General features: G+C 35.8%; 1 protein-coding gene across 12 annotated transcripts in view; it reads left to right on the top strand.

Moving 5' to 3' along the window:
- KCNT2 (potassium sodium-activated channel subfamily T member 2) overlaps positions 1–27,952 on the top strand; it is a 364,649-nt gene that overhangs the window by 247,732 nt on the left and 88,965 nt on the right. For all 12 annotated transcript variants that reach the window (XR_015245793.1, XM_086693290.1, XM_086693289.1 and 9 more), the window contains 5 exons: positions 6,482–6,631; positions 8,946–9,175; positions 17,324–17,537; positions 20,027–20,132; positions 24,467–24,639. Coding sequence is in view for 11 of the 12 variants with exons in the window: in XM_086693290.1 (XP_086549416.1) it covers positions 6,482–6,631; positions 8,946–9,175; positions 17,324–17,537; positions 20,027–20,132; positions 24,467–24,639 (873 nt within the window). In the remaining variant the exon portion in view is untranslated. The remainder of the gene's footprint in view (positions 1–6,481; positions 6,632–8,945; positions 9,176–17,323; positions 17,538–20,026; positions 20,133–24,466; positions 24,640–27,952) is intronic.

Below are 27,952 nucleotides of genomic sequence, written 5' to 3'. Positions count from 1 at the left end.
AATTACTCACTTAGACATTTGTTTAGAGTTTAGAATGCATGGGAGAGCAGACACAAGCTTTGTTTCCTTCTAAGCTGCCTCATCTAAGTTTTTTCAAGGCTCTCCTGACTCTAGTTTTGGGTGCATGCATTTTACAGCATATCTCTTTATGCAGGGGAAATAGATATCTCAAAGAGGTTCTTTCAAATATGAAGCATATACTGTTACTCTGTACTCCATTTATTGTCTTAATAGAATATTTCATTTTCATATTCCTATCAGTTTTCTTTTTCTACTATACTTTTATAAACAGCTGGAGATGGCAATGATTTTGAAAATAAAGGTGGACATAAACTGGTTTAGGAAGCATTGATTACCAGTAAGTTTTCAGTAAAATGTTAGAACATCCTAAAAAGGGTATGGAGTAAACTAGGCTGTACTGTTTTACAGGTTGCAATATACTTTGAGCTTGACAGGAAGTAAATGCACAGACCAATTATTTTCCCTAAAAGTTCATTTGCTTAGTGTAAACACATCTTAAATCTTCATTAAATGGCTTTTTGTAACTTTCACTAAGCTTTCCATTCTGTGTTTTTTCTCCCTAATATCTTTTGTGTTTTTACTGCTGCTGAGGTTAAATTTATTTCATGTCCATTAGCGATTGAGGAACTCCATGATTATTTTTTCTAATTCTAATGGCAAATTCATCATAGGGAAAGTAATTGGTTAGACCTAAAAAATGATTCCGGTGAGAAGACAGGTATTATATAATTAGGAAAGCAGAACATTTAGTAATTGAGCATAAAGAACATCGTTAGGTTATTCTTTGTTCATTTAACCAAACATTTATTAAGCACTTACACTGTGTCAGAATGGATGTCAGAGTCTCAAAAGTATAGTGGTAAACAAGACATGATCCCTTTCCTCATGTGGCTTATTTCACAGGGAAGCAAGACATTAAGGAGTAATTAATACAATTTAGTGTTACTATATCATGAACAAAGTACAGCACTGTGAAGCTAAGAAGTAATGAGTAAGCTATAGGTCAGAGAATGAGTAGAGCTTTGGAGATAGGACGAACACCCTTGTGAAGAGTCCAAAATATAAGAAAGAGTTTCTTGTTCAGGGTAAATTAAGGAGTGCTCATGGCTGGAACACACGAGAGAAAGAAGACAGAGGTAACAAATGAAATTTGAAAGGTAGGTATAGCATAGGTCCAGAGGGCTTTGTAATGATGATAAAGAAGTTCACATTTTTAAAATGGAAGGAGGAAGCCCTTTAAACATTTTCAACAGGAGAGTTACATGAACTGATTGGAGTTTTTGAAATTCAGTCTTCTGACAGCACCATAAATAGATTTGTAATGACCAATACTGGAGGCAAGGAGGCCAGACAGTGGGATAGGACTATTTGAAAAGTGTAAGAATTGATGGAGAAAGGGACAAGTGGTGAGATCAAGACCCACCTAGATGGTGGAATTAAAGAATTCTCTGGTATGAGAAATTTGGAAATATCTTTTTATTTATGTGATTGTTTTCCTCCATTGAAAAATAATCTTGAATTGTTTCTGCCTATAAACATAAAGTAAGATAGATGAAGAGAAAATTTAGGGAGAATAGTAAATTGAAGACAAAGAAAAGGTTTTTTTATACGTCTACAGGCCGTAAAATGCTCTTTTTAAAAATAGAGATATAACTGCCAGGTAATATTACATTAATGTCAGATGTACAACATAATTCTCTCTCTCTATATGGGTATATGTATACACACATACACACATATATGTAGAGAGGAAATGATCATGCCAATAAGTCTAGTTAACATTCATCACCACACATACAATTTTTTTTCTTGTATGCCAAACTTTTGAGATTTACTCTCTCAGTAGCTTTCTAATATATAATATAGTATTATTAACTATAGTCCTCATGCTGTACATTATATTCCAGGACTTATTTAGTATATAAGTAGAAGTTTGTACTTTTTGCTCACCTTAACCTGTTTCACCCATCTCCCCAACTTCCCCTTTGGCAACCACCAGTCTGTTCTTTGAATCTAGGAGTTTACTTTTTGTTTACTTTTTTTTTTAGATTCTACATCTAAATGAGACCATATGGTATTTGTCTTGGTGACTTATTTCACTTAGCTAATAACCTCAAGGTCCATCCATATTGTCACAAATGGCAGGATTTCCTTTTATATAGCTGAATAGTAACTCGTTCTATATATTTACACCACATTTTCTTTATTCATTCATCCATCTACAAACTCTTTAGTTATTTCTATGCCTTGGTTCATGTAAACAATGCTGCAATGGACATGAGGTGCAGATATCTTTTTGAGTTAGTCCTGTTTTTCTTTTTTTGTGATGCAATTATAAATGTCTCAGACATTCAAAAGTTGTAAGATTATGTCATTAACATCCAGGTGCCTAGCATTTCAGATTAAAAAAAATAAACATTACAAATGTTTCTGAAGCCCACATATATTATCTCTGATTGACTTCTTTCTTTCCTGGGACTTAGTTAACTAAAATAACAAATCTGGAATCACTTCTTTTATTTAACATTTTATATTTGAGATTTCTCCATGATGTTTTATAATCAGTAGTACCTGCATTTTCACTCTTATCTTTATGGATTCTACTTATTTATTTGTTTATCCATATTTCTGATGGACATGGGTGCTTGAGAGTTTTATATATTTTTTCTCTTCCATTAGCAGATCCTTTCTGGTCTACCTTCAGAACACACCCAAAGTCTAATCTGGTCCAAACCATTGTCATCTAGCTGGATCATTATATTAACCTCCTCATTGGTCATTACCCCTTCTTCAGTCTCTTCTCAGCATCCTGACCTGTGGGGATTTTTGTAAAATTTAAGACAGAATCTTCTCCCATTCTGTAGGTTGCCTTATAGTTTTGTCGATTACTTCCTTCACCACACAGAAGCTTTTGATCTTGATAAAGTCCCAATAGTTCATGTTTGCCTTCGTTTCCCTTGCTTTCGGGGACATGTCTAGTAGGATGGGTAGATGGGTGTTGGGTATTAGGAAGAGCACTTGTTGTGATGAGCACTGGGTGTTGTATGTGAATGATGAATCACTGAATTCTACTTCTGAAACCCATATTGCACTGCATGGTGGCTAACTAACACATAAACAATAAAAGAAGACAAAAAATTAAAGTCAGAATCTTTTGCGCCCATCTTTGAAATCCTCCAGTGACTGCCAAATCATCCCAAGTACAAGTCCAAGTCATTGTAAAATTTTGTAAACCTCTATATGACCCCTCTCCCTTCCCAGTTATCTCTCTGGCCTCATTTTTTCTCCTCCCCTAACTCCAGCCAAAGTGGCCTCTTTGTTCTTTGTTCTCTGCTTCAGGAAAGTACTTGTTGGTCCTTCTGCCTGAAACAATATTCTCCTGAGTATTCCTATGGTTGCCTCTCCCACTCTCTTAAAGATTTTTACTCAAATGTCAACCTCCCAGCAATGCCTTCCTCAACCCTACCTTTTACTTTTCAATTCACTGCTCAAAATTATTCTCTCTCTGATTTTTCTCCCTACACTAATCACTTCCAACATAACACAGTTTGCTTCTTTTGTTTACTGTCAGTCTTCCTTCACTAGAGGCTTCAAACAAGAAGGCATTTTTGCTTTCTTAACTGCCATAACTTGTGAATCTAGAACTTTCCCTGACACAACCTAGGTGCTTGATAAATATTTCATGTAGGAATTAATAAGTGAGAACTGAACTTACCCAATGATATTAAATGGCATTATTAATTTCTTACATTTCTCAAAAAATTTACATGAACTAAAAGGGGAACATTTTTATATATTTACAATTAGCTGAACCTAGAGATTCTTGGTTACCTATTAGGAATATATTTGAAGAAATCATAAAGATGTCTCCTGGCATGAAAGCATAAAATAGCATGAGAAGAAGCAAATGATTTAAGGAAATCCATCTTAAATGTCCTTGTATAACCCTCTCCTTTTCAAGCTACAATATTGTTTTCCCATTTCAGCCCCTGGACTTAGATATATGATTCTTTTGAATAGCTTTTAGTACCCTTGTGTGACAATTATTTGACTCCATGCTACCTTTTGGATCTCAAATAAACCATGATGAATTACTGGCATCTTCTCTTACATTTCCAGCCCATTTAAGTGGATTCTGTCTTTGCCAAGTATCATCTTGCCAAGTAGCACTGTGGTACATAACAAAGATGATTTTATTTTTGTTTGCCAAAAGGAACGTTTTCTCTACCAGGAACAGTTATTCCTAGAAAATAATAGTTAGATGTAGCCATATACAGGCTGTAGTCAAAAGTGTTTTTACTTTATTTTTCTACTTCCAAAAACATATTAAAATTATTACAGAAGAAAGAGTAAAGGTTTTAAAAGCATTAGTGTTCAATAGGTTGCCTGGGCTGCTTAAAGGTGTCTCCAGAATCTAGCAATGAGAAAAGTATAACAGCAAAATAATAATGGAAGCTAACATTTTCTGAGTGATTACTATGATCCCAACATCTGCTAAGTGATTTATTTGTATTACCTCATTTTATCTAACCCAGTGAGGCTGATACTGTTTTTCACAGAAGAGGCAGAGAATCACTGAGAAGTAACTCACACAAGATCTTAAAATTAGGATTCAGATCAGGCAATCAGACTCCAAGGTCTAGGCTCTTGACTCTTAAGCACAATTAAACATACCTGGAAAATACATGATTCTTTAAAACTTAGTTACTCTTCTAAATGTTAATAAATGTATTATCTCTAATAATCCTTTAGACAAAACTCAAGAGTTTAAAATGTTTTTAAAACCCTAAATATGACAAATATGATTTGTTATCTGCTTTTATCCATTCAAAATCTATAGACAATCTACTGAAATATTTTGATATTTATACATTTATCACTTTCCTCCTAGAATATGCATTTTTTGTGTTTATAGAGTCCATAAGCTTTATTCAGAAAAAGTAAATGAAATATATTATAAAACATAGGAAAAAATAATTTTTCATAGGTTGACTTTTTTTTATATATTTTCAAGGCCACTGAGGAGAGCATTCCAGAAAATAGAAACTGTACTTTCTGTGATAAACTTATATTCTTTTAAAAAATACTTCTGGTGATTGAAGACCCTTTTATCTTTTTTTTTTTTTTTTAAATGTGAATTGGCTAAATACACCAGTTATTTTTTATTTATTTATTTATTTATTTATTTATTTATTTATTTATTTTTTATATATGAAATTTATTGTCAAATTGGTTTCCATACAACACCCAGTGCTCATCCCAAAAGGTGCCCTCCTCAATACCCATCACCCACCCTCTCCTCCCTCCCACCCCCCATCAACCCTCAGTTTGCTCTCAGTTCTCAACAGTCTCTTATGCTTTGGCTCTCTCCCACTCTAACCTCTTTTTTTTTTTTTTTTTTCCTTCCCCTCCCCCATGGGTTCCTGTTAAGTTTCTCAGGATCCACATAAGAGTGAAACCATATGGTATCTGTCTTTCTCTGTGTGGCTTATTTCACTTAGCATCACACTCTCCAGTTCCATCCACGTTGCTACAAAAGGCCATATTTCATTTTTTCTCATTGCCACGTAGTATTCCATAGTGTATATAAACCACAATTTCTTTATCCATTCATCAGTTGATGGACATTTAGGCTCTTTCCATAATTTGGCTATTGTTGAGAGTGCTGCTATGAACATTGGGGTACAAGTGCCCCTATGCATCAGTACTCCTGTGTCCCTTGGATAAATTCCTAGCAGTGCTATTGCTGGGTCATAGGGTAGGTCTATTTTTAATTTTCTGAGGAACCTCCACACTGCTTTCCAGAGCGGCTGCACCAATTTGCATTCCCACCAACAGTGCAAGAGGAAGACCCTTTTATCTTGAAGAGGTATCTTTTCTTAACTGCTACATAATTGGAAGGAAGCCATTGCTATGATATGGACAGAAATTAAGAGTATGTTTTCTGTGAAATCAACTTGATAAGTTGACATGTATGAATACATAATTATAAATACAAAGCAAAATCAGTTACCTACAGGGGCCAAATAGGTATCATAAATGAGATGAAGTAGGCGCCATGTTACTTAGACTATAAAACAAGTGTAATATGTAGGATTTGCATGACAGGATAGACATAAACAGAAATTAAAATGAAATGCTATAAATGCTATATCTCATTGGTTCATGGTCAGGATAAATGTTTTCATTAACTGGAGTATGAAAAACTACTTTCTAGGATTGTGCCATCTTTCAAGCTTATTATATATTGTGTTAGTTTCAAAATTTTTGTAGTAATTCTTTGTGTTTGTAAATATCATCATTTAGAGCACCATACATATACTTCTTTGCACTGTGTTTACTAATTCTTCCTGGGAGGAAACTCCAAATTATGTATGGCAACTGTTTTTTTGTTTTTTTTAACTTCATTCACTGTGTTTTTCTCTTGGTGTGCGTGTATGTGTGTGTGCTTTTGTTGCAGAGAAGGCCAGCAGTCACCAGAACAGTGGCAGAAGATGTATGGTAGATGCTCTGGCAATGAAGTATACCACATTGTTTTGGAAGAAAGTACATTTTTTGCTGAATACGAAGGGAAGAGTTTTACATATGCCTCTTTTCATGCGCACAAAAAGTATGTTACTGCTTCCAGAGTGGACTTAAAATATAAATCAATCATACCTTTTAAACACAGCTTTCTAAAATACAGCCCATATTGGTGCTCATGAATTCCAAGTATTATGGAATTTTTAATGTAATTACTGAGACATTTGAACTCTGAGCTTCTGTATGATCTCTACAAGTTAATATTATTAGGTATAAAGTATAACTTAGTAGGAATATTGACTTTAGTAACTTCTTTTTAAAGTTGATTTTGAGAGAGACAGACACAGTGCAAGTAGGGTAGGGGCAGAGAGAGAGAGAGGGAAAGAAACCCAAGCAGTCTCCATGCTAACAGTGCAGAGCCTGACATGGGGCCTGAACCTATGAAACCTTGAGATCATGACCCCAGCCAAAACCAAGAGTCAGATGCTTAACTGACTGAGCCACCTAGGTGCCTCGACTTTAGTGATTTTTAAATTGTCTTTAACATATTTTAATCTATTAATGGGGCGCCTGGATGGCTCAGTTGGTTAAGTGTCTGACTTCAGCTCAGGTCATGATCTTGTGGTTCTTGAGTTTGGGACCCCTTGTCGGGCTCTGTGCTGACAGCTCAGAGCCTGGAGCCTGCTTGGGATTCTGTGTCTCCCTCTCTTTGCCCCTGCCCCGCTCACACTCTGTCTCTCTCTCTCTCTCTCTCTAAAATAAATAAACATTAAAAAACTATTAAAAATATTTTAATCCATTAGGAATTCACAAATAATGAAATGAATCTTATTTGGAGATCTAATTATAAAGTGTTGTTTAAACATGTAAACAAAGGGGTCACCTGGGTGGCTCAGTTGAATGTATGACTTCAGCTCAGGTCTAGATCTCTTAGTTCTTGACTTCAAGCCCCACATCAGCTCCCTGCTGTCAGCACAGAGCCTGCTTGGGATCTTCTATGTCTGACTCTGCCCCTCCCCAGCTTGCACGTGCCCTCTCTCTCTCTCAAAAATAAACATTTAAAAAATGTAAACAAAGTCATAATAACATTTATAAAAACTAGACATTTAAAAAAACTTTCTTTGGCCAGAGAAATAAGTTAAAAAGTAATCAATAGTATCTTCTAATTGAAACATGAAACATAATTTTTTTTCCTTTTTGAGAAAAATTATTCACTGAAGAAATAAAAATGTATGTTTATAATGAAAGTAATATATTATCAGTATTATAAATATATTGATAAAACATTTTTAAGGTTTATTTATATCTAGTATATTCTACTAATGTAATATTTTATGTATTACACTTAAATTCTCCATGTGATTCTATCCATACATACTAAATATACTTTTGATGTTTAAAAAATATTTAGTTTATAAATAATTTGTATTCAATAGATTTATTTGTAACACTATAAGACATATTGAAATAAAAACATTCAGGACATTTTCTGTTTGGAGCATAACCTGAAAAAGTATAAAAGCAATTATTAATATCTGTTCAATTTAGTGCTTGATATTTCTACTAATTAAGCTGTGCACCTATTCAGACTATTAAATTTTTTATTCCTAAAATTCAGAGTAAACCAAATATGGTAGACACAGAACTAAAAGAAATTAGGGACCCTGATTCTTCGTCATGTGACGTTGGTAAGTTTCTTCCTCTCCTTTAGGCCAATGGCTTTCAATTTTTTTTGACTAAGTAATGTTGTTTTATGTTTTTTGATCAAATGAAAATACATATTTAAGGAAAGACCCAATACACACACACTTTATAAAAAAAATTCTTACCCTTCCTAATGATATAAGTATACATCAGTACAATATGCTGATGTTTTCTATTATCTTTTATTCTCTTCTGCTTTATTTAGGTGAACATATACATACATATATATATATGTTATAATCAACTAAATTGATTTCACAACACACTAAGGACATAGTTTCTTTTCCTGTGAAAATAGGAAAGTCTTGAGAATCTTGAGTCTTGAACTTTTAGGATCTTTTCAAAACGCTTTAAAAGGCTTTGATTTGCTGGAGCGCCTGGGTGGCTCAGTTAACTAAGCATCCAACTTCAGCTTAGGTCATGATCTCACAGTTTGTGGGTTCGAGCTCCATGTCGGGTTCTGTGCTGACAGCTCAGAGCCGGGAGCCTGCTTCAGATTCTCTGTCTCCCTCTCTCTTCTGCTTCTCCCTAGCTCATGCTCTGTCTCTTTCTGTCTCAAAAAAAAGTAAAAGGCTTTGATTTGGGTTTTAATTTTCCTCTGCCTTATAACAGTTTGCTAATATGAAAACTTAAAAACAAAAACTAAGAGCTTGCTGAATCACAATTCTTAAACTTTTATTTATTTATTTTAAATTAAGGTTTGGCGTCTGCTTGATTGGTGTTCGGAGGGAGGATAATAAAAACATTTTGCTGAATCCAGGTCCTCGATGTATTATGAATGCTACAGATATATGTTTTTATATTAATATTACCAAAGAAGAGAATTCAGCATTTAAAAACCAAGACCAGCAGAAAAAAAGCAATGTATCAAGGTCATTTTATCATGGACCTTCTCGATTACCTGTACATAGCATAATTGCCAGCATGGGTAAGTATAAATAAATTTGAAAATATCATTAGTTTCTTTCTTTAAAAAAGCATAATAAATATACTCCAATGTTTGTTAAAATTTCAACATCAAATTTAGAAACTACTTGTGTATATTATAAATTTGGTGTAGCTGCATATACAGAACAAAGTTTCTAAGCTATTAAACTGGTAAGAAATGTAGCTAATTCAAAATTGCCAACAATTTTTCATATTTTTGATTATAATACAAATACCCAACACTTGTGTATTTCTTTTGTAAGTTCTGTATCCAGTTATCAACAGAGGCTATTTCAGATATTCACCATTTTTCTCAAAACGCTTCTTCCATCCTCCATCTCAGGATTGAAGTTAGGTTTTATAACCTAGAAGTTAAAAAAAAAAAGGAAATAGATCCAGAAAAATAAGAATTTCCTTTAAAATTTGCTACCAAACTACCTACAAGCCCACAAACATTCAGTTTTTGTCACAAGGAAATGTGTCCTTTCTTTTAACATTTAACATTTTAATAGGAATGTCATCACTTATATAGTGGTCCCATCTCTTTTACCTCTTCTGGAACCTCACCTGTGTTTTGATTCATCCTCATTACCTAACTTTATTTTTTTCAAAATCATTGGCTCATTTCTCCTTCCTTTGTTTTTTTCTCTGTCTCTGTCTCTGTGTGTCTCTCTCTTCATAAACACACACACACACACACACACACACACACACACACACACACACCCCTGAACCTCTTGGAATGACATCTTCACAGGTAAATTCCTTGAAAGAGTTGTCTTCAGTTGCTGGCTTGTTGTCCCTTCATGCTCTACCCAGTTCAGTCTGAAATCTGCAGTCCTTATATCACTACTCTGACAAAGTCACCACTCTTCTGTTTGTCACTAAATTCATTGGGCATCTTCACAGCATGGTATAGTTTTGACCATGTTCTTCCTGAAACACTCTAGTGCTTTTTCTCTGTATCGTGTACATTCATTTTCCCTAAATACTCCCATCTGTTCCTATAGATTGACTTGCCTGCCAAAAATTGATGATTCTCTCATGTAAATCATTAACTTAAATTTCTCTTCACAACAACATATTCAGCAGTGTACTGGTTATTTCTGTCTGGATGCCTCACAGGAAAAACTAGCACAGCATATTCAAGTTGAACCAATCTTTCTGCCATCATGCAAAACCATCTTCCTCCTCTATTTTTTGGCTAAAGAACAGATGACACATTATAATTTATAAAGTCACAATTCTGACTTTTCACTCTTTCTCTCCTCTCATATCTCAGAATTCACCCAATTCTATTAAATCTGATCATTGAGTAACCCTGAGAGTCATTCCCTTCTCTCTTTGTGCATTGTCTGTATGATCATGGTCTCAGTCTCCATCATCTTTCCCCTCAACTGCAGGGTCAGTCCCCACAACCTTCTCTCCATGCCTTGGTGCTGTCTTGCATTCTTCTCCACCTTGAAACCAGAGTAATAATTTTTACATAATTTTGATAGTGTCATTGTCCCACATAAATCATTTGAATTGCTTCTTATTGGTCAATGGGAAAAAGAAATCTAAATTTTATAATATCACATGGCTTATAATTTGGATGACCAAAATCTCTTATTCTCATGAGTCAATCACAGTTTCCCCAGGACGGTTCCAGTTTATATACATTGTCCCGGGTGTAATTATTGAATTCTTGATTCTCAAGAAGATAAATTACACAGTCACTTTACTTATAAATTTTTTTAATGATTCCATCTTAATTTTCTAGTCCTGTATTTTATCATCCCTTTAATTGCACTCCTAAGTCCCAATCATACTAAATTCCTTTCAATCTTCACTAATGGTTTCTGACCGGTAGACCTTCGCACATGAAGTTTCTTTTGACAGGATCTACTCCCCAGCCTCCAACTTTGCCCTGGTAACAACCTCTAATCCTTTGTATCTCAGTCTCAATATCAGTCTTTCTGAGACATATTCCATGGCTCTACTTGGACTGTATTAGGTAACCCTGTTTGTCATTGACATAGCATATTATCTTTCTTCTACAGTAGTCCTACTCATTATCTTTCCATTATTCACAATTACTTATGGAGTACCTAGTATGTGCTGGAAACTCTTATAAGTATTTATGATAAATTAGTAAACAAATACACAAAGATCCCTACCTCCCAGAGCTTACATTCAATCACAGGGAAGACTGGCAATAAATAGCACATAAAAAATAAATTATTTAGTGTGTTAGAAAGTGATGAGTAATAAGAAAAAAGAAAGAGGGAAACAGAGCTAGTAAAAAAAAGTCTATGAATTCTGGAGAGACTGGATTTTTAAATGAGGTCGTTATTGGGCCTTATTGAAAAGGTGACATTTGAGAAAATACTTGAAGAAAATGAGGGAATTAGCTCTGTGCATATCTGGAAGAAGATCAAGTCCCCACTGGGAGCCTAACTGGGTGGTCTGGGAACAAGGTTCCCAAGGTAAAAAGGTTCTTGTGACTCAAACACAGTGAGGGATAGTGGGGTATAGGAGATGAGGTAGAAGACATAAAATAAGACAAATTGTGTTGGGGCTTTTAAAGTCAAATTAAAGATTATTGTTTCTACTCTGAGTGAAGGAGGATTCATTGAAAGTTTTAAGCAGAGCAATGGCATGACCTCATCTATGCTAACCTATGTTTTAATACAATCACGTTGGCTGCTATTGAGATTCTTGGTTTGGCCAAAGGATCAGAGTATTATCAAGTGGAAATAGTAAGAAAGAGAAAATTCTGGGTAAACTTTGAAGATAGAATAATTAGGGTTTGCTGATGATTGTAAATAAACTGAGAAAAGAGAACTGTGAAGAACTCCAAGGTTTTCGGTTTAAGCAACTGGAAAAAGGGAATGGCTGTCTATTGAGATAGAGAAGGCTTGGGGGAGTGCAGGTTTGGCTGGGGTTGTGGGGGGGGTGGGGCGGGTAAAAAGTTCAGTTTGGGTCACACTGAACTTCAAATGTTTGTTTGACATTGAGAAAAAGATGTCACATAGGAAGTTAGACATAAAAGTCTAGAGTTTAGGAAAGAGTTGTATACCGAAAAGGTAAATTTGGGGTTCGTGAGCTTATGTATTATATTTAAAGCCATGAGACTGAACAAGGTCATTGATGAAATAAGTATGGACAGAAAAGGGATAAAAACAAAGAGTAAATCCTGCAGGATATCAACATTAAATATCAGGGAGATGAAAAGAAACCAGCAAAAGAGACCAAGAAGGAGCCGTTGGCAAGGTAGTAAGAAAGCCTGGTGAGTGTGTGGTCTTAGAACCCAAATGAATCAAGTGTGTCAAGATACTGGAGTGATCAGCCATGTCTACTGCCACCAATAGTTCAAATAACATCAGAATTGAGAACTGGCAATTGAATGTAACAAAATGGTGACCGTTGCTCTTTCATTGGAGTGGTAGCGGAAAACGGTAGATCAGAGGGGTTCATGACAGAATGGTAGAAGACAAATTAGAGATGCTAGGCCCAGTGTCTCTTAAAAAGTTTTGCTGCAAAGGGATGCAAAGAAATGACTTTGTAGTCATGGTGAATATACAAGGAAGTGAGGAGGGCAAGGCAATCGGGAATATATTTAAGAGAATGAACATAATGATAGACCGTGGAACTTAATTTAGCTAAGGAAATGAAAAGCCATCTTTGGTTGAAGGAAGCTGAAAAGGTAGTGGATTCAAAGATTATAATTCCACTGGGAATTAAAAAGGGTAGAGGTGGAAGGAGAAGAGGTGAAGGTACATATCAGAGAATGAGATGCCAGAAATAGAGTTTACATGTACTAAATAGTAACTGTCAGATTTAGGGTATGACTGTGAGAGTGAATCGTTAAAGAATGGTGGAAGAAAAGGCCATTAGTGGATGAAGGGACAAGGAACTAAGTTTAGAGTATTGGAAGGATCATCTTCATGTGTAATGAAATATAAATCTATCTACATGCATAAAGAACTTGCCAAGAATGAGGACAGACATTGTACTGGACGGACTAATGCAGGAACTAAACTATCCAAGCATATTCATTTGCATTGATGCAGGTATCGGTTAGTTAGAGAGTTGAATTTAAACAGGATTTGCTTTTGCCAGGAGAGTAGGGGAGCAAAAATGTGACAAGGGAGCCAAGAGTGTTTGCTAGCAAATAATCATACTGCTTAAATATGGAGCTTAAGGTGGGTAAGAAGAGAAGACAGAACATGAAAGGAGTAAGGGAGACAATTCAAATTTGGTATCATAAATACAGCTGAAGTTCCAGTGGAGTGAAACCGTAGCTGAAGTTGAGACACAAATAAAAGTGACCTAAAAAGATAGGAAGTAGTGGTGGTCAGAGGGTGAAGGCAGGAAATGAGTAAAGGGAGCACTGTTGTAATTGGTTATAATAAAATCTAAAGAGTGAATGTGGAAGTGAGGGGCTAAGATAAGGTGAAAAGTGATTTCTTTAGTAAATTCAAGGAAGTGAGATTTTGGATGTGGGAAGGTTTATTTACCTGCATTTTTAACACACTGAATGAGGCAGGAAAAGTGTTATGAATTGGATTGTGTCCACCAAAATTCATATGTTGAAATCCTAACCGCCCCCCCCCCCCCTTGTAACTCAGAATGTGATCTTTATTGGAGCTAAGGTCTTTACAGAGGTGATCAAGGTAAAATGAGATCATTAGGGTGGGCCCAAATCCACTGTGACTGGTGTCTTTATAAGAAGGGGAAATTAGGACACAGAGACACATCAAAGGAAGACAGTGGGAGGAGACATAGGGAGAAGATGGCCATCTACTAGCCAAGAAGTGAGACCTGGAACAGATCATTCCCTCACAGCCCTCAGAAAAAAACCAGTCCTTCTAACACCTGGATTTTGGGTGTCTACCCTCCAAAACTATGAGGCAATAAATTTCTGTTTCTTAAGCCAACCAATTTCTTTGGTTCTTTGTTATGAATGCAATAGTATTGGAGAAACGGACTAGAATCTTTAAGAAATAAGTAGAATGGCATAGTATTAGTTACCAAACAAAGCCATGAAAGATAGCGGTGGTAGAATCTTGAAGGTATGGGATACAAAGCTGGTATTTTCTAAAGGATAAAAGGAAAATGGTTTAAAAGAGACAGTGACAGCACTGAGGGTATTTATCTACCTCCAACCCACCGTTTTAAAGGGGTGACAGGGAAATGTTAGGGAAGAGCCAGGTTTGTTAAGGAAAGGAAATGTTCCAAGAACGGCTTGTTTCTGTAATTGAAACTACTTTCTAAATTGCGTCTTCCCTGCTAGATTCTTTCTCAGGATCGTATCCCTCAGGCCCAGTTTGGTGCCAGGTGTCCGTGTTGGCAGAATAATCAGGAAGTGACCAAATTTCCCTATGTTGGGCAAGAAAATGATAAAGCGGTAGTTGGGGGTTATGTGGAGTCAAATATATTTGGAGAATGGAATTAAAAGATCATGATTCCTTAGGAAGCAGGAGGGGATTTAATTCCCCCAAGAAGAGTAGGGATGAGCTTTATGTAAATGGAGGTATGTTTGTTTGCTTCTAAGCAGAAATAAAGGAATAAAAGTTTGGTGAAACTTTCATGTTTGTTTAAAGTCAGGGAATTGAAGGGTTTTTTCTACATTAAGTTCTGTTTCCTCCCTGAATATGGCACTGTGGTTATCTGCAGAGGATAAATAATATACATATGATTTTTTTAATGTTTTAATGTTTGTTTATTTTTGAGAGAGAGAGGGAGAGACAGAGTGCGAGCAGGGGAGCGTGCAGAGAGAGAAGGAGACACGATCCAAAGCAGGCTCCAAGCTCTGAGCTGTCAGCACAGAGCCCGATGTGGGGTTCAAACTCACGGACCCCAAGATCATGACCTGAGCCTAAGTCAGACGCTTAACCGACTGAGCCACCCAGCTGCCCCTATACGTATGAATTTTAACTCAAAATCTTAGGATATAAATCATGTATTGCTTTTCTTTATTTTTGTAAGTCAAATATATAAAATTTAATTTTTAATCAATTCCAGACTTAATAGAAAATTTAATCTCATTTTCTCTAGGATCCCCATTCACCCCTCCCCCAAAGAGAATGAGTTATAGATTAGTCCTTATTTATGATGCTAAAATTTTGGGTGAGTGTATAGTTTCTGATGGCAACCACCTTTACCTTCGCTCTGATATTGGAATCGCTGAGTGCTGGTAGCCACATCTCTTTCTCAGAAACAGCAGTTCTAAATATGTTCATCTATGCCCCTCACACAAAGCCTTCCCCACTGACTACAGACACACTAGGCTTCCCGTCCCTTTAATCTGAGTATGTGTATATGAAGAGGTACCAGTCTCTGAAACTTGACCCCCAGAATTTATTTGAATTTTGAGGAATTCTCAAATATTCTCACTAGACTTGTGCTACCAACCCTCACCCTCAAAAACATTCTGTTCATCTGTCTTCCTGTGAAGACTTGTAGTTGCCTCAGAGGTTTTAGAAATCAGTCGCTGACCTCTCTTTCCATGGTACAGGAAAGAGATGCTAAAATCCATTAGTTTTATTTCCCCTTTAAAAATGCCTGCTGAGGGGCACCTGGGTGGTGCAGTTGGTTAAGCGTCCGACTTCAGCCAGGTCACGATCTCGCGGTCCGTGAGTTCGAGCCCCGCGTCAGGCTCTGGGCTGATGGCTCAGAGCCTGGAGCCTGTTTCCGATTCTGTGTCTCCCTCTCTCTCTGCCCCTCCCCCGTTCATGCTCTGTCTCTCTCTGTCCCAAAAATAAATAAACGTTGAAAAAAAATTTTTTTAAATGCCTGCTGAGATAGTAAAGGAGGCGGCAAGGTCAGGTTTGAGAGAAGTGGAGAGTGTTTTAATAGATGATTCAGATGGGACAAAGTGAGGTCTAAGGGCTTTTAGAAAGATGACGGGATATCACTGAGTGCATACATGAAGTGAGTGGTAGTGAAACGTGATGGCATCTATCAGGTAGATTGTATTATTTTCTTCAGAAGGGTAGAGACATCAACTTTCCACAAATTGGTATTTAAATTAATTTCAAAATTCCAATACAAAAAGTCCCAAAGAAATTCATTTCTTCTGTTTACTGTTGAGTACCTCAAGTATTCAAAAGCCTTAAGCTATCTGGGTTTGCTGTTCCTGCTGTCTCAGGGTATTTCCACAGCTCCTGAACTTGCACTCACTATTGTCACAATTGTCTTTCCCATCAAAAACCAAAAGTCATGACTTCAGAGTAACCTTCCTTACCACCTGGTGAAAACTTCATACATCCTCCTGCTCCCAACCCCACTGTTCTTTTTCACATCATTTGTTATATGTTCTGCATGGTATTTATCATTATCTAAAAGAGTTTTTTTCCCCCATTTATTTGTCTACTTGGTTATTTTATTTATTTTTTTTTTAATTTTTTTTTTCAACGTTTATTTATTTTTGGGACAGAGAGAGACAGAGCATGAACGGGGGAGAGGCAGAGAGAGAGGGAGACACAGAATCGGAAACAGGCTCCAGGCTCTGAGCCATCAGCCCAGAGCCTGACGCGGGGCTCGAACTCACGGACCGCGAGATCGTGACCTGGCTGAAGTCGGACGCTCAACCGACTGCGCCACCCAGGCGCCCCTACTTGGTTATTTTAAAGATAAATGGTTATATGTCTCACTCCCTGCATATCCAAAGTGCCTAGGTTAGGTGCTTGCCATGCGGTGATTACTCAGTAAATATTTGTTGAATAAATATAAAATATTAATGGTTCCAATATAAAAAAGTGGTTACGAATCAACCAGAGAATAATAACAAAATGAGGGGAAAGATATGATGAGAAATACACAATATTGCAAAGGATAAAAATTCTTTTTATTAATTTTAAATAAATGTAAATTGAAACAAGGTATTTTTTTCACTTTAAATTCCTAAATATTTCAGGATTTCACAAGTCTTATGTTTTGTGCAATAGAGCTAGACTCAGCAAATACACTTCTGCACAAATACACAATTTTTTTTTAATTCACGTAGGTAAGAAATGCCCACGTGAGAAAGAAATAACTTTGAGATTAAAGGATAAACAATAATATGTTCCCTGGTTATACTGGTTGTATTTTTATCATTAAATGGTTGATTCTCATACAGATGGCAGATGTTTTGATGGATTTTTATGTTTCATTGTTGCAGGTACGGTGGCTATAGACTTGCAAGACACAAGCTGTAGATCAACAAGCGGCCCCACCCTGTCTCTTCCTACAGAGGGAAGCAAAGAAATCCGAAGACCTAGCATTGCCCCCGTTTTAGAGGTTGCAGATACATCATCTATTCAAACATGTGATCTTCTAAGTGATCAATCAGAAGATGAAACTACACCAGATGAAGAAATTTCTTCAAACTTAGAGTATGTTTAGATAGTCTAAATTGTAAGATTTACTGGGATTTGTGCTACTATGAGACATTAATGTCCTTACCTTTTGGACAGCTTAGAATCAATTCTACATACTTCTACCAAAACATCCTTCCTACTAGCCAATATCTCTGTTATATAAAAATAGAAAATACTTTAAGACCTCAAATTTCTGGCTTCAACATATATTTCCAGGCTCCATGTTCTCTCAATTATCTTTTATCCTTAAAGAAGAAAATACATAAATTGGTGTTTTCATGCTATAAGATGCATTTTCATGATTGTATGTTTTTGTTAATTATATTGTACTCTCTAAACTTTATATCCTTCCATGTCGATATTGAAGTTCAGTTATTAAATGACATGTAATGGAGCTTTCTTCCATTAGGCTTCCCTTCCAAATCTCAGCATTTCAGCAGTCTTTTGCATATGATATACGTCAATAATATTTTGAATGCATGGATAAAGGAAGTACTTGTGCTCTTTACTGTGCTTCCGTAATACATAGGGCCAATGTACATGCTATTAGTCACATTTTAGCCTTCAGTAGGGTTTGTTTACTTGTCTTCATCACATATTATATTGCTATTTCTTGAGGAAAGCACAGTGGTCAACAGTCTTGACTATGGAGTCTGAAAGAATTTGTTTCTCATGGCAGTTCCACCTTATACTGGTTATGTACAAATGACTTTGATTAAACAATCTGAATCACAGTGCCTATATCTATAATTGCAGCTTCATGATGTTCATATGAAGTTTAATTGAGATAATGGAGAAGTGCTTATGACAATGCTTTGTGCAGATTAAGCATTCAATGAGTAATAATTACTAGGAGGTATAGCAGGGCTAGTAGTAGTGTCAATGGTAACACCATTCACATACTGCTCCTGATATCTTTCATATAATAGTTGTTCAATTAACATTGATGTTAATGTCGAATTGAACTAAAATAGCCTGAAATACAAGTGAAACTTAAAAAAATCCTTCTTTTAATCCTTTACACTTTAAAAAAATCTATTACAGGGAAGTTTGATGTACCTACAGAACACAATGCACTTTCCAAGAAATCAATAGTACTTAAATATAGTTATGAAATATTTGATGGGAACAAGGAGGTTTGAGTGCCAGGATTTTCCTAGAAATTACTTTGTGTGCTGTGATGGAAATTCTTTCTTTGCATGTGCTTTTGAAAAGATTGAGAGGTCGAATTTTTTTATTTTTAGAAAACGGAAAAAGATGATGAAGTAAAAGTGGAGATTATCAGGTTCTAAATTTGCAAAATGGGCACCTTTTTACCCTCCTAGCTAATAATGTCTGGAAAACAGTTTAAACTAGGTTTGAAATTTGGTTTAGAAGGTAAATTTTTACTGAGAAAACAGTTTTCATATTGGATAAAGGGATTTTGCCTCTACTAAATTTTATTTCTTAACAAATAAATAGTTCTTTTTTCTGCTGCTGCTACTTTTTGATAGTTTTATTTTGAAAATCAATACAGCCGTGATGTACAAGTGGCTATTTTCATGAAGTCAGCAAACAAATGAATGTTTTTGATGATATTTTAAGGAAGATTCCAACAATATTGTTTTTGGTGAATGTTTGAGTGATTAAATCAACTGTTTACTCCTTTGTGATTATGCATCCAGGACTAATGAGTATTGACGAAGTAAATCATAATAAGTCATTTTGCTTTAGGGGCGCCTGGGTGGCTTAGTCGGTTAAGCGCCTGACTTTGGCTCAGGTCATGATCTCATGGTTCGTGGGTTCAAAACCCGCATCGGGCTCTGTGCTGACAGCTTGGGACCTGGAGCCTGCTTCCAGTTCTGTGTCTCCCTCTCTCTCTGCCCTTCCCCCACTCACGTTCTGTCTTTCAAAAATGAATAAACGTTAAAAATTTTTTTTTTAGAAAATAAGTCCTTTTGCTTTAAATGTGTTTTATAAAAAATAATGGTCATATTTTAAAAAGTCTATCTAAATTTTTAAACCGAGGATTGGCAAACTTTTTGTACAGGAACCAGCTAGTAAATATTTTAGACTTTATGGGCCCTGTTTGGCTGTACACACCCAGCTATTTTTGACACATGAAAGCACCCATTGACAATACATAAAATGAATGAGTATGGCTGTGTCCTAAAGAAACTTTACTTGTGGATACTTACATTTTAATTTCATAATATTTTATGTGACATGAAATATTATTCTTTTGTCTTTTTTCAACCATTTATTTTTTTAAGCTTTTTCCAATCCTTTAAAATAAAAAACAAAACAAAACACTTTTAATTCACAAAACTAGCTGATGGGCCAGACATGGTCCATGGGTCCTGGTTTGCTTATCCTTATTATAAATCCTTTCTTTATCAAAATGTAATTGCAACAAAAAGAGTTGCATCTAACTTTATGAAAATCGAGGGGTATGGCTATAACTTAATGGTCCAGCTTTGTGTGTTTTGTTCAAGGCAATTCAAATATTTCATATTATTTTACAGATATGCTAAAGGCTACCCACCTTACTCTCCATATATAGGAAGTTCACCCACTTTTTGTCATCTCCTTCATGAAAAAGTGCCATTTTGCTGCTTAAGACTAGACAAGGTAAGTAATTGTTATTTTCTCCAAAACTGAAATTATGGCATTTTGTAATTACATATATTTAAATAATTTTGTATAATCTTTTGACTAAAATATGTTTAAAGAGCATTATCTTTTCAAATGTAAATGTAATACATAAAATGGTGAATTATACTTTCTTAACTGAACTGAAGATTACCCCAAAACTCTACTCTTCTACTAAAATACCCAATGATTCAGCCAGTCATCTTGTTAAGGAAAAAACAAAGGTGCCAGAATCTCAAAGTTATGAATTTTCAACATCCAAAGTCTCTCAAAATTACTTTGGCCAAATGGGCACTATTTATTTTGCCAGGTATTTTTGCCTCAAAACTTAATGTGTGATTGCTTGACATGGTAAAATTAGCTGATCTATGTGTTAGCCACAAAGGTTCATTATTGATTAGACTGAAAGCTAATATCTGTGTCGTGGTTAATATCTCCTTTCCTAAAGATTTTACTATAGTTCTTGGTTCCTGTCTGGATGTTCCAAAGAAACCATTCAAAACAGAAAGATTCCAAGAAGGCGAGCATTTTTAAATCTCTTTCACGATATGGCCAATTGGCATGACCTGTATAAGAGCTTGTTTTCTTGATGAATAAGAAAGCAGATAAAAACAAGATTCTCAACTGCCCCTCCCACCTCCTAGAAATTAAAATGTGCCACTAATTCTAACCAGGAATTTTACTGTAAATTTTGGAGTTAATGGGTGTTAAAATCTGCTTACAGGCTTTGAAATTTGGGCAAATAACTTCACCATTAAATTTCAGTTTCCACATCTGCAAAATGTTTGTAATTTTAATATGAGCCTCATCGGGTTCTTTTGAGAATTCTATAACTTAGTGTGTGTAGAATGCTTTTAACATAGTGCCTGGAAGTTAATAAATGACTAGGCACTTAATGCATTCTGTTAGTATTCTTGCTACTATTACTTTTTTGTGTAATAAACATCATGGGTCTTGGCTATTACTGTCATTCTTAAGGAAGATTAGCAGAACATTAGAAAATTTCTGCCTTTATCATTCTGAAGCTTTTTTTTGTAAATCTTTGTCATTGCTTCCAAATATTCATCTGGGTCCATTAAGATGGACAGTTCCATCTCTCAACGCCTTTTTCTTTTGTTCTTGTTTTAATTTACCGTGTGCAGTATTTGATAGTACTATCTGTGTATTTTTGGTAACAGTAATGAATCTTAAGCTTCAGGACTCTTCACCTGTATTGACCCTTTCTAAGAACCTGTGACTAATTTTTTAGTTTATAATATTTGTGTTATTTTCCTTAAAGAACATTCCCCAAGAAACAGAAGCTTTAGGCCCCACAAAACCTGGATTCACTTCTTGTACCATTTTATTTTTTAACACACAGTTCAAGAGAAAAAACATACTGGGAGACCAAAGAGGGGAAATGATTTATCCCCAAGCAGGACAACTGGTATAACTGAAAAGTTAAGCTTTCAGAGATACAGATTGGTGAACAATAGAGGGTCCTTTAAAACTAAAGACTGAACTGTCTCTCTACCATATAGAGAAGGCAAAGTTTCTGAATGTTGCTGACTAGCTGTGACATCTGGTATTATCATATATTTATTTAGCATTAGGCTGGCTGGAGGTGGTGGTCTGCTCCATAAAGGAATGTCTACTTTGTAATTAGGAGATGGGGTTGGGCAGCCAATCCTACTGCATCTGTGAAGTGTGAGTTGGGATTATGTTGCCCAGTTCATTCTGCATCAGCATCAACAAGCTGGTTCCTGATCAAGGTTTATCAACACTAAATTCCTTGTTTTCTCCTTTTTGTTTTATTAATTGAGCTACTTCTTCTTAAAAAAAATTTTTTTTTGATGTTTATTTATTTTTGAGAGAGAGAGAGAGACAGAGCACGAGTGGGTGAGGGACAGAGAGAGAGAGGGAGACAGAATTCAAAGCAGACTCCAGGCTCCAAACTCTCAGCACACAGCTGGACACAGGGCTTGAACCCACAAACCGTGAGATCATGACCTGAGCTGAAGTCGAACACTTAACTGACTGAGCCACCCAGGTGTCGCTAATTGAGCTACTCCTAAATTAGTTCTTTTTTTTCTCATTTTACCTCATAAATCTTCAAGTTCTTAATAGTCTCAACATCACCTGTCACTCTTCCCTTTCCACGGCCTCTTTGTGAGTGACCTCATTCCTTCATATGGTTGCAGATCCTACTTATATTAGTAAATCTTCAATCATACTTCCAATGAAGGCTTATTGCTCCCTCCTTTTTAAAACCATTTCCCCTTTCTCTATTCTTTTTTATACCTTAAACCTTCCTTCTGGATTCATTTTTCTACTTCCCAGATTATAGCTTTTAGAAATTCTCTTACTAAGGTCCTATCAGTGTTGAATTCTGTCAATTTCAGTTTCTCTACAAATAATCTTAAAAGATAGATTTGTTGGGTGTCCAATTCCAAGCTATCAGTTTTCTTTTTCCTTTAAGCACATTGGGATTTTATTTACTGCCTTATGGGCTCCATGTTGCTTTTGAGAAGTGGCCATCATCCTAGTTCCTATTCCCTGTGGAGAGTCTCTCTTTTCTGTTTGGCTGGTTTTAAGATCTTGTCATTGCCTTGGTTGTTCTGCACTTTTATTACCATGCATATGAAGCTGGATTTTTATTTATTATTTGACTGAAGTTTTGAGTATTTCATTAATTCTAGAAAATCCTCAGTCAGTATTTACTTGAATAGGGCTTCTTTCTGATACTTTCATTTTCAGGCATCTCGTTTAAATATATGTTAGACACTGTCACACTGTTTTCCAAATATCTTCATTTTTTCTTACTACTTTATATCACTTTCCTTCTCACATTCTGAGTAGTTACTTCAACTCTGCCCTGCAGTTGACCCCATTCATATGCATCAAATGTGTACTATTACCCAGCTTTTGAGTTTTATTTTTAATTAGTGTACTTTTTAGTTCTAAAAGAGAATATATGCATTTCTTAACTTTTTTTTAATGTTTATTTTATTTTTGGGAGAGAGAGAGCATGAGTTGAGGAGGGGCAGGGAGAGAGGGAGACACAGAATCTGAAACAAGTTCAAGGCTCTGAGCTGTCAGCACAGAGTCCAGTGTGGGGCTCGAACTAGGGAATGGTGAGATCATGCCTAGGCCGAAGTCAGAGGCTTAACCAACTGAGCCACCCAGGTGCCCCAAATATATGCATTTCTCTTAACATCTACCTGAGTATTTTAAATAATCTCTTCTTATTTGTTCATACTTTAAATGTTCTCTTTTATTTCTTTAAATACAGTAAATGTGTTCGTTTTATATTCTGAATCTAATAACATCAATAATTTGTAGTCTTTGTGAGTCTAATTCTATCATTTATTGTTTCTGTTGACTCATGGTGCCTTGTTCCCAACAGCATTTTGTAATTTTTTATTAAAGAATGAAGGTAGAGAATATTCCAGAATTGGTGATGAATCCACAGAGAATCAACTAATCTCAACCCAAATAAACAAACTCACATAGAGACATAGATAGATGAAAAAGCAGAACACTAAAGGAGTTCTCCATGCAGATAATTTAGTTTAAAAGAACCTTGGTTTAATACTGCTATGTCTATTAAGTACCAGCCCCCTAGAAAATAGCAAAATACCCTGAGGGCAACAATGAGTTTTGATAAAGTATTGTTATTGTTTTTGTTGTTATTACCAGTAGTAGTATTGTACTTTTGTGTATTTCTATCATTATCTTGACAGCTCAGATGTACAGTTATATAATTAAGGATTTTGTTTTGTTTTGTTTTGCTTTTTTGTTTTTTAACAACAAAGAAAATGTTTTTTCCATATTCGTCCCTTTAGATATTCAGTACTTGGAATGTTCAAAGGTTATTTAATTATTCTATTTCTGGCAATGAAAGTCAGAGGTAGATTTTTCCCAGCATTATTGAGATATAATTGACAAATAAAAATTGCATATATTCAAGGTATATATAACATGATGTTTTGATATACATACACATTATGACAATTTTAAAATATAGATACCCAGATGTCATCTAGTAGTAAGTTTCAGTTTCCAGTAGAACATGTGTGCACACATATTGCTGACTTTTTCTTCCCCTACATCATGCTACACACCCGCAATCATTTGTCTTGCCATGAACACCTTCGTTTCCTGAAGCAGGCTGGAGAACGGCATAGAAAAATGTAACTATTTTCAAATTTTTTATAAAATAAGGGATTTACTAGGTTAACTTAATTTTACTTTTCCATATATCCTAAATTTTTTTCACCAAATTTTAGTGGAGTGTAAAAATGGCATTTCTTTGTATAATTTTTCTTCTCTAGAGTTGCCAGCATAACTACTATGAGGACGCAAAAGCCTATGGATTCAAAAATAAGCTAATTATAGTTGCAGCTGAAACAGCTGGAAATGGATTGTATAATTTTATTGTTCCTCTCAGGGCATATTATAGACCAAAGAAAGAACTTAATCCCATAGTACTGCTATTGGATAACCCGTAAGTATATTTTAAAATACCCAAACAAGACAAAGAGTTCTTAACATTATATCAAAAATAATTTACTTTACTTTGCTTAGAATATTTTAAATCAGATACATTATGGCACATGATTCATTGGGAGGTATATTTTGTGCTAAAACAATCACTGAATATGGTTATGTTTCACAAATACTACTTGAAACATCACTGGAGCACTCTGAGCATCTTATTTAAAACTATTTTGCACGTTGTTATCACTCAATATCAATGGGAAAGACGCCATTGAAATAATTACAGTTATTTTCTTTAAGTTAATCAGCTAGCCTGGAAAATTTCTGCCAAAACTAGACAAATTTCTTGTCTTTTGAAAGAACCATTAATTATCCGCTAAGCATATTAATGATCCATTCTTATGTGATAGTATGATACATAATTATAAGTTATTATGATTCTTCCACTGTTAAAACATACATTCTATACCATAACATGAATAATTAATGCTTTACCATGTTCATTTATTTTGAAAACGTGGGATTGATATACTCTTGTGAGATAAGACTACTTAAGCATTTCACAATCCTTATGCAAATATAAATGTGGGTCACTGAATGTTATGGTCAAACCCATTGTGTCCTAAAATTATGATATTCCTCTCTGTGACTCAAAATTGGTAGCAGATGGTTCTTAGATCAATACCATATTTTAGGATCCTCCAACTCTCCTCTTAAATTCCAAAGTGATACAAAATTTCAGGATAAACTAAATGAGGCCAAAATCTGTTGCCTTGTTCTGCCTTTAAAATTTATCAAAAGAAGTTTTTCAAAACAGAAATATCTTTTCACTATTTTAACTTAGTGACATTGTTTATTCTGAATATACCAATATCAAGACACTCTTTGATGCATCTTTTTTAGCATCATTATTGCAATGATAACTCTAAAAATTGAGAACACTCTAGAGGTTTCAGTTGAAGAATTTTCAGGTATGATGAATCAGTGACTTTCCTGTTATCACTTTGGCATCCAAGGAAAGATTAGGTAAATTTAGGGCAGGTATGGGGGGAGCAGAAACTTGGATTTGATGTCAGAAGAAATTAAAGCTTAATGAAACAAATCTTAGGAGGATGAAAGTTGGGTTGCGGGACGGGTATGGCAATGGAGTGGTTGTAAAATACCTCCAAGGCCTTTGAATGTATCCCTAATTCTAGAACCTCTTTGGCAGGAAGTTCTAAGGGACTGGTTGAACTGGCACACAAGAAATGCTCAATTGGCCCTGTGAATTGTAACACATCAGGTTTTGGCTCTTTGTGCTTTTGGTGTGTTTGTTCCCTTAGAGATAGTATTTAAGGTAGGTGCATTTTCAAATTGATTGCCTTAGAACATCCTCATCTTGTATGGCTTGGATCAAAGTGGATCAACTGAGAGAAAGATAGGAGTACAGAGAGAAAGATAGGAAGAGGCTTGAAAAAGAAGTATCCCTGTGGTAAAGCAAGGGGTAAAAACTGACCTTTCCCCTGCTTTACGTTATTTCAAGGTAAAATTTCTTGTTCTAATGTGTAAATCTAATTGGGTTCCTGGACCCAGTTTCAATGTGTGTATGTGTTGGTGGGTGGTTTCCCACATCCCCAGCAAGCAATACCCGAGATCAGCTGGGTGTCCTACAATTCAAGTCAATTCTAACACTACTGTCTGGGTTAAGGGTTCCACAGGTTAAGAATTCAGTCCTACAAGATTACTTCCTCCATTCAGAAGCCAATCACAAGCTCAGCTTATCATCTGTGTTTCTGCCCAACCAGCTATAGACTGGAGGTTCCAGTGACCCCCTCCTTGGACTTGAGGTGCTACTCACAAGTCCAGGTTGTTAGCTATATTTCTTTCTTTTTTTTTTAAGTTTTTTTTTTTTTGACAGAGAGAGAGAGAGCACAAGTGGGGGAGGAACAGAGAGAGAGAGAGAGAGAGAGAGAGAGAGAGAGAGAGAGAGAGTCTCAAGCAGTCTCCACACTGTTAGCACAGAGCCCAACATGGGTTTGAATCCACGAACCATGAGATCATGACCTGAGCCAAAATCAGGAGTCAGACATTTAACTGCCTGAACCATTTAGGTGCCCCTTTAGCTATACTTTTGACCAACAGACTAGAAATCAGAGTTCCCTACTCAAGTTCCATTAATTTCCTAGAACAGCTCATAGAACTCAAACGTTTACTTCCTGGATTACTGGTTTACTATAAAAAGGTATAACTCAGGAACAGCCAGATGGAGTTGATGCATAGGGCAAGGTATGGGGAAAGGGCATTGAGTGTCCACACCCTGTCTGAGGGCACCACTATTGCCAAATGTCCATTTGTTTACCAACCTAAAAGTTCCTCAGACTCCTTCCTTTGGGTTTTTATGGAGGGGTCATTACATAGGTAGGCATAATTGGTCAAATCATTGGTCATTTGTTGTTGAACTCAAACTCTAGCCCCTCTCCCCTTCTCAGAAATCAGGGTATGGGACTAAAAGTTCCAACCCTGTATTCATGGTTTGTTCCCCTGACAACAAGCCCCCAAAAGAGGTGGTTCCCAGAAGTCACCTCATTAATATCAACCTGGTTGTGATGGAAAGGGGCTTGTTATGAATAACAAGACACCCGTTGTACATCTATGGCTCTGAAGTGATATCAGGAACTGAGGACAAGAGAACAAACATTATGACAAAAAATGTTCCCATTCTCCTTTCCTCAGGAAATTCCGAGGGTTTTGGGAGCTATGATCCAAGAATCATGGATGATCTGAATGTCCAAATATATATTTCTTATAAGTCACGATATTACACCTCCCAAAAGAATCCATATCTCCAAATTTTGGAGTGGTGTTTACTCCATGGAATAGAGATGGACTTTTCTCTGTTTTAATATCTAGTCTTTATAGGTAATCCCATGTCAGCATCATTAATCCTCCAGTGTCTACCTTATTATCCCATTGAGCAGGTGGCAGGGTCTAGCGTTCCTTTATGTGTGTGTCTTATGTAGATTTTTGAATGGTTATATCTAAATCAGTCCCTTTTTGTTTAGTTCTGAATATAGTCTTAATTCCTAAATCTGGTCAATCATGGAAAAACCTGAAAACTCTGTTCCTCTTAATTATTGGAAAACTGGTCAGTATTTCCGCATAAATCTAGATGCAGCTTTTATTAGAGAGAGTATTTTGTCTGAATGAGACCATAGAGATCCTTTAATAAAGTCAATATTCTTTACTTCTACCCTCTGTTCATAACAGTAATAATTGTTGAGCACTTATTGCCTGTCAGTCATCATACTGGACACTTTACTTTTATTTTACATTTGTTCCCC

The sequence above is a fragment of the Puma concolor genome, chromosome E4, assembly GCF_028749965.1.
Source record: "Puma concolor isolate L17-30 chromosome E4, mPumCon1.1.hap2, whole genome shotgun sequence".
NCBI classification, from domain to species: Eukaryota; Metazoa; Chordata; class Mammalia; order Carnivora; family Felidae; genus Puma; species Puma concolor.
The sequence above is the reverse complement of the archived record's forward strand: the minus strand, read 5'-3'. Positions and strand labels throughout refer to the sequence as shown.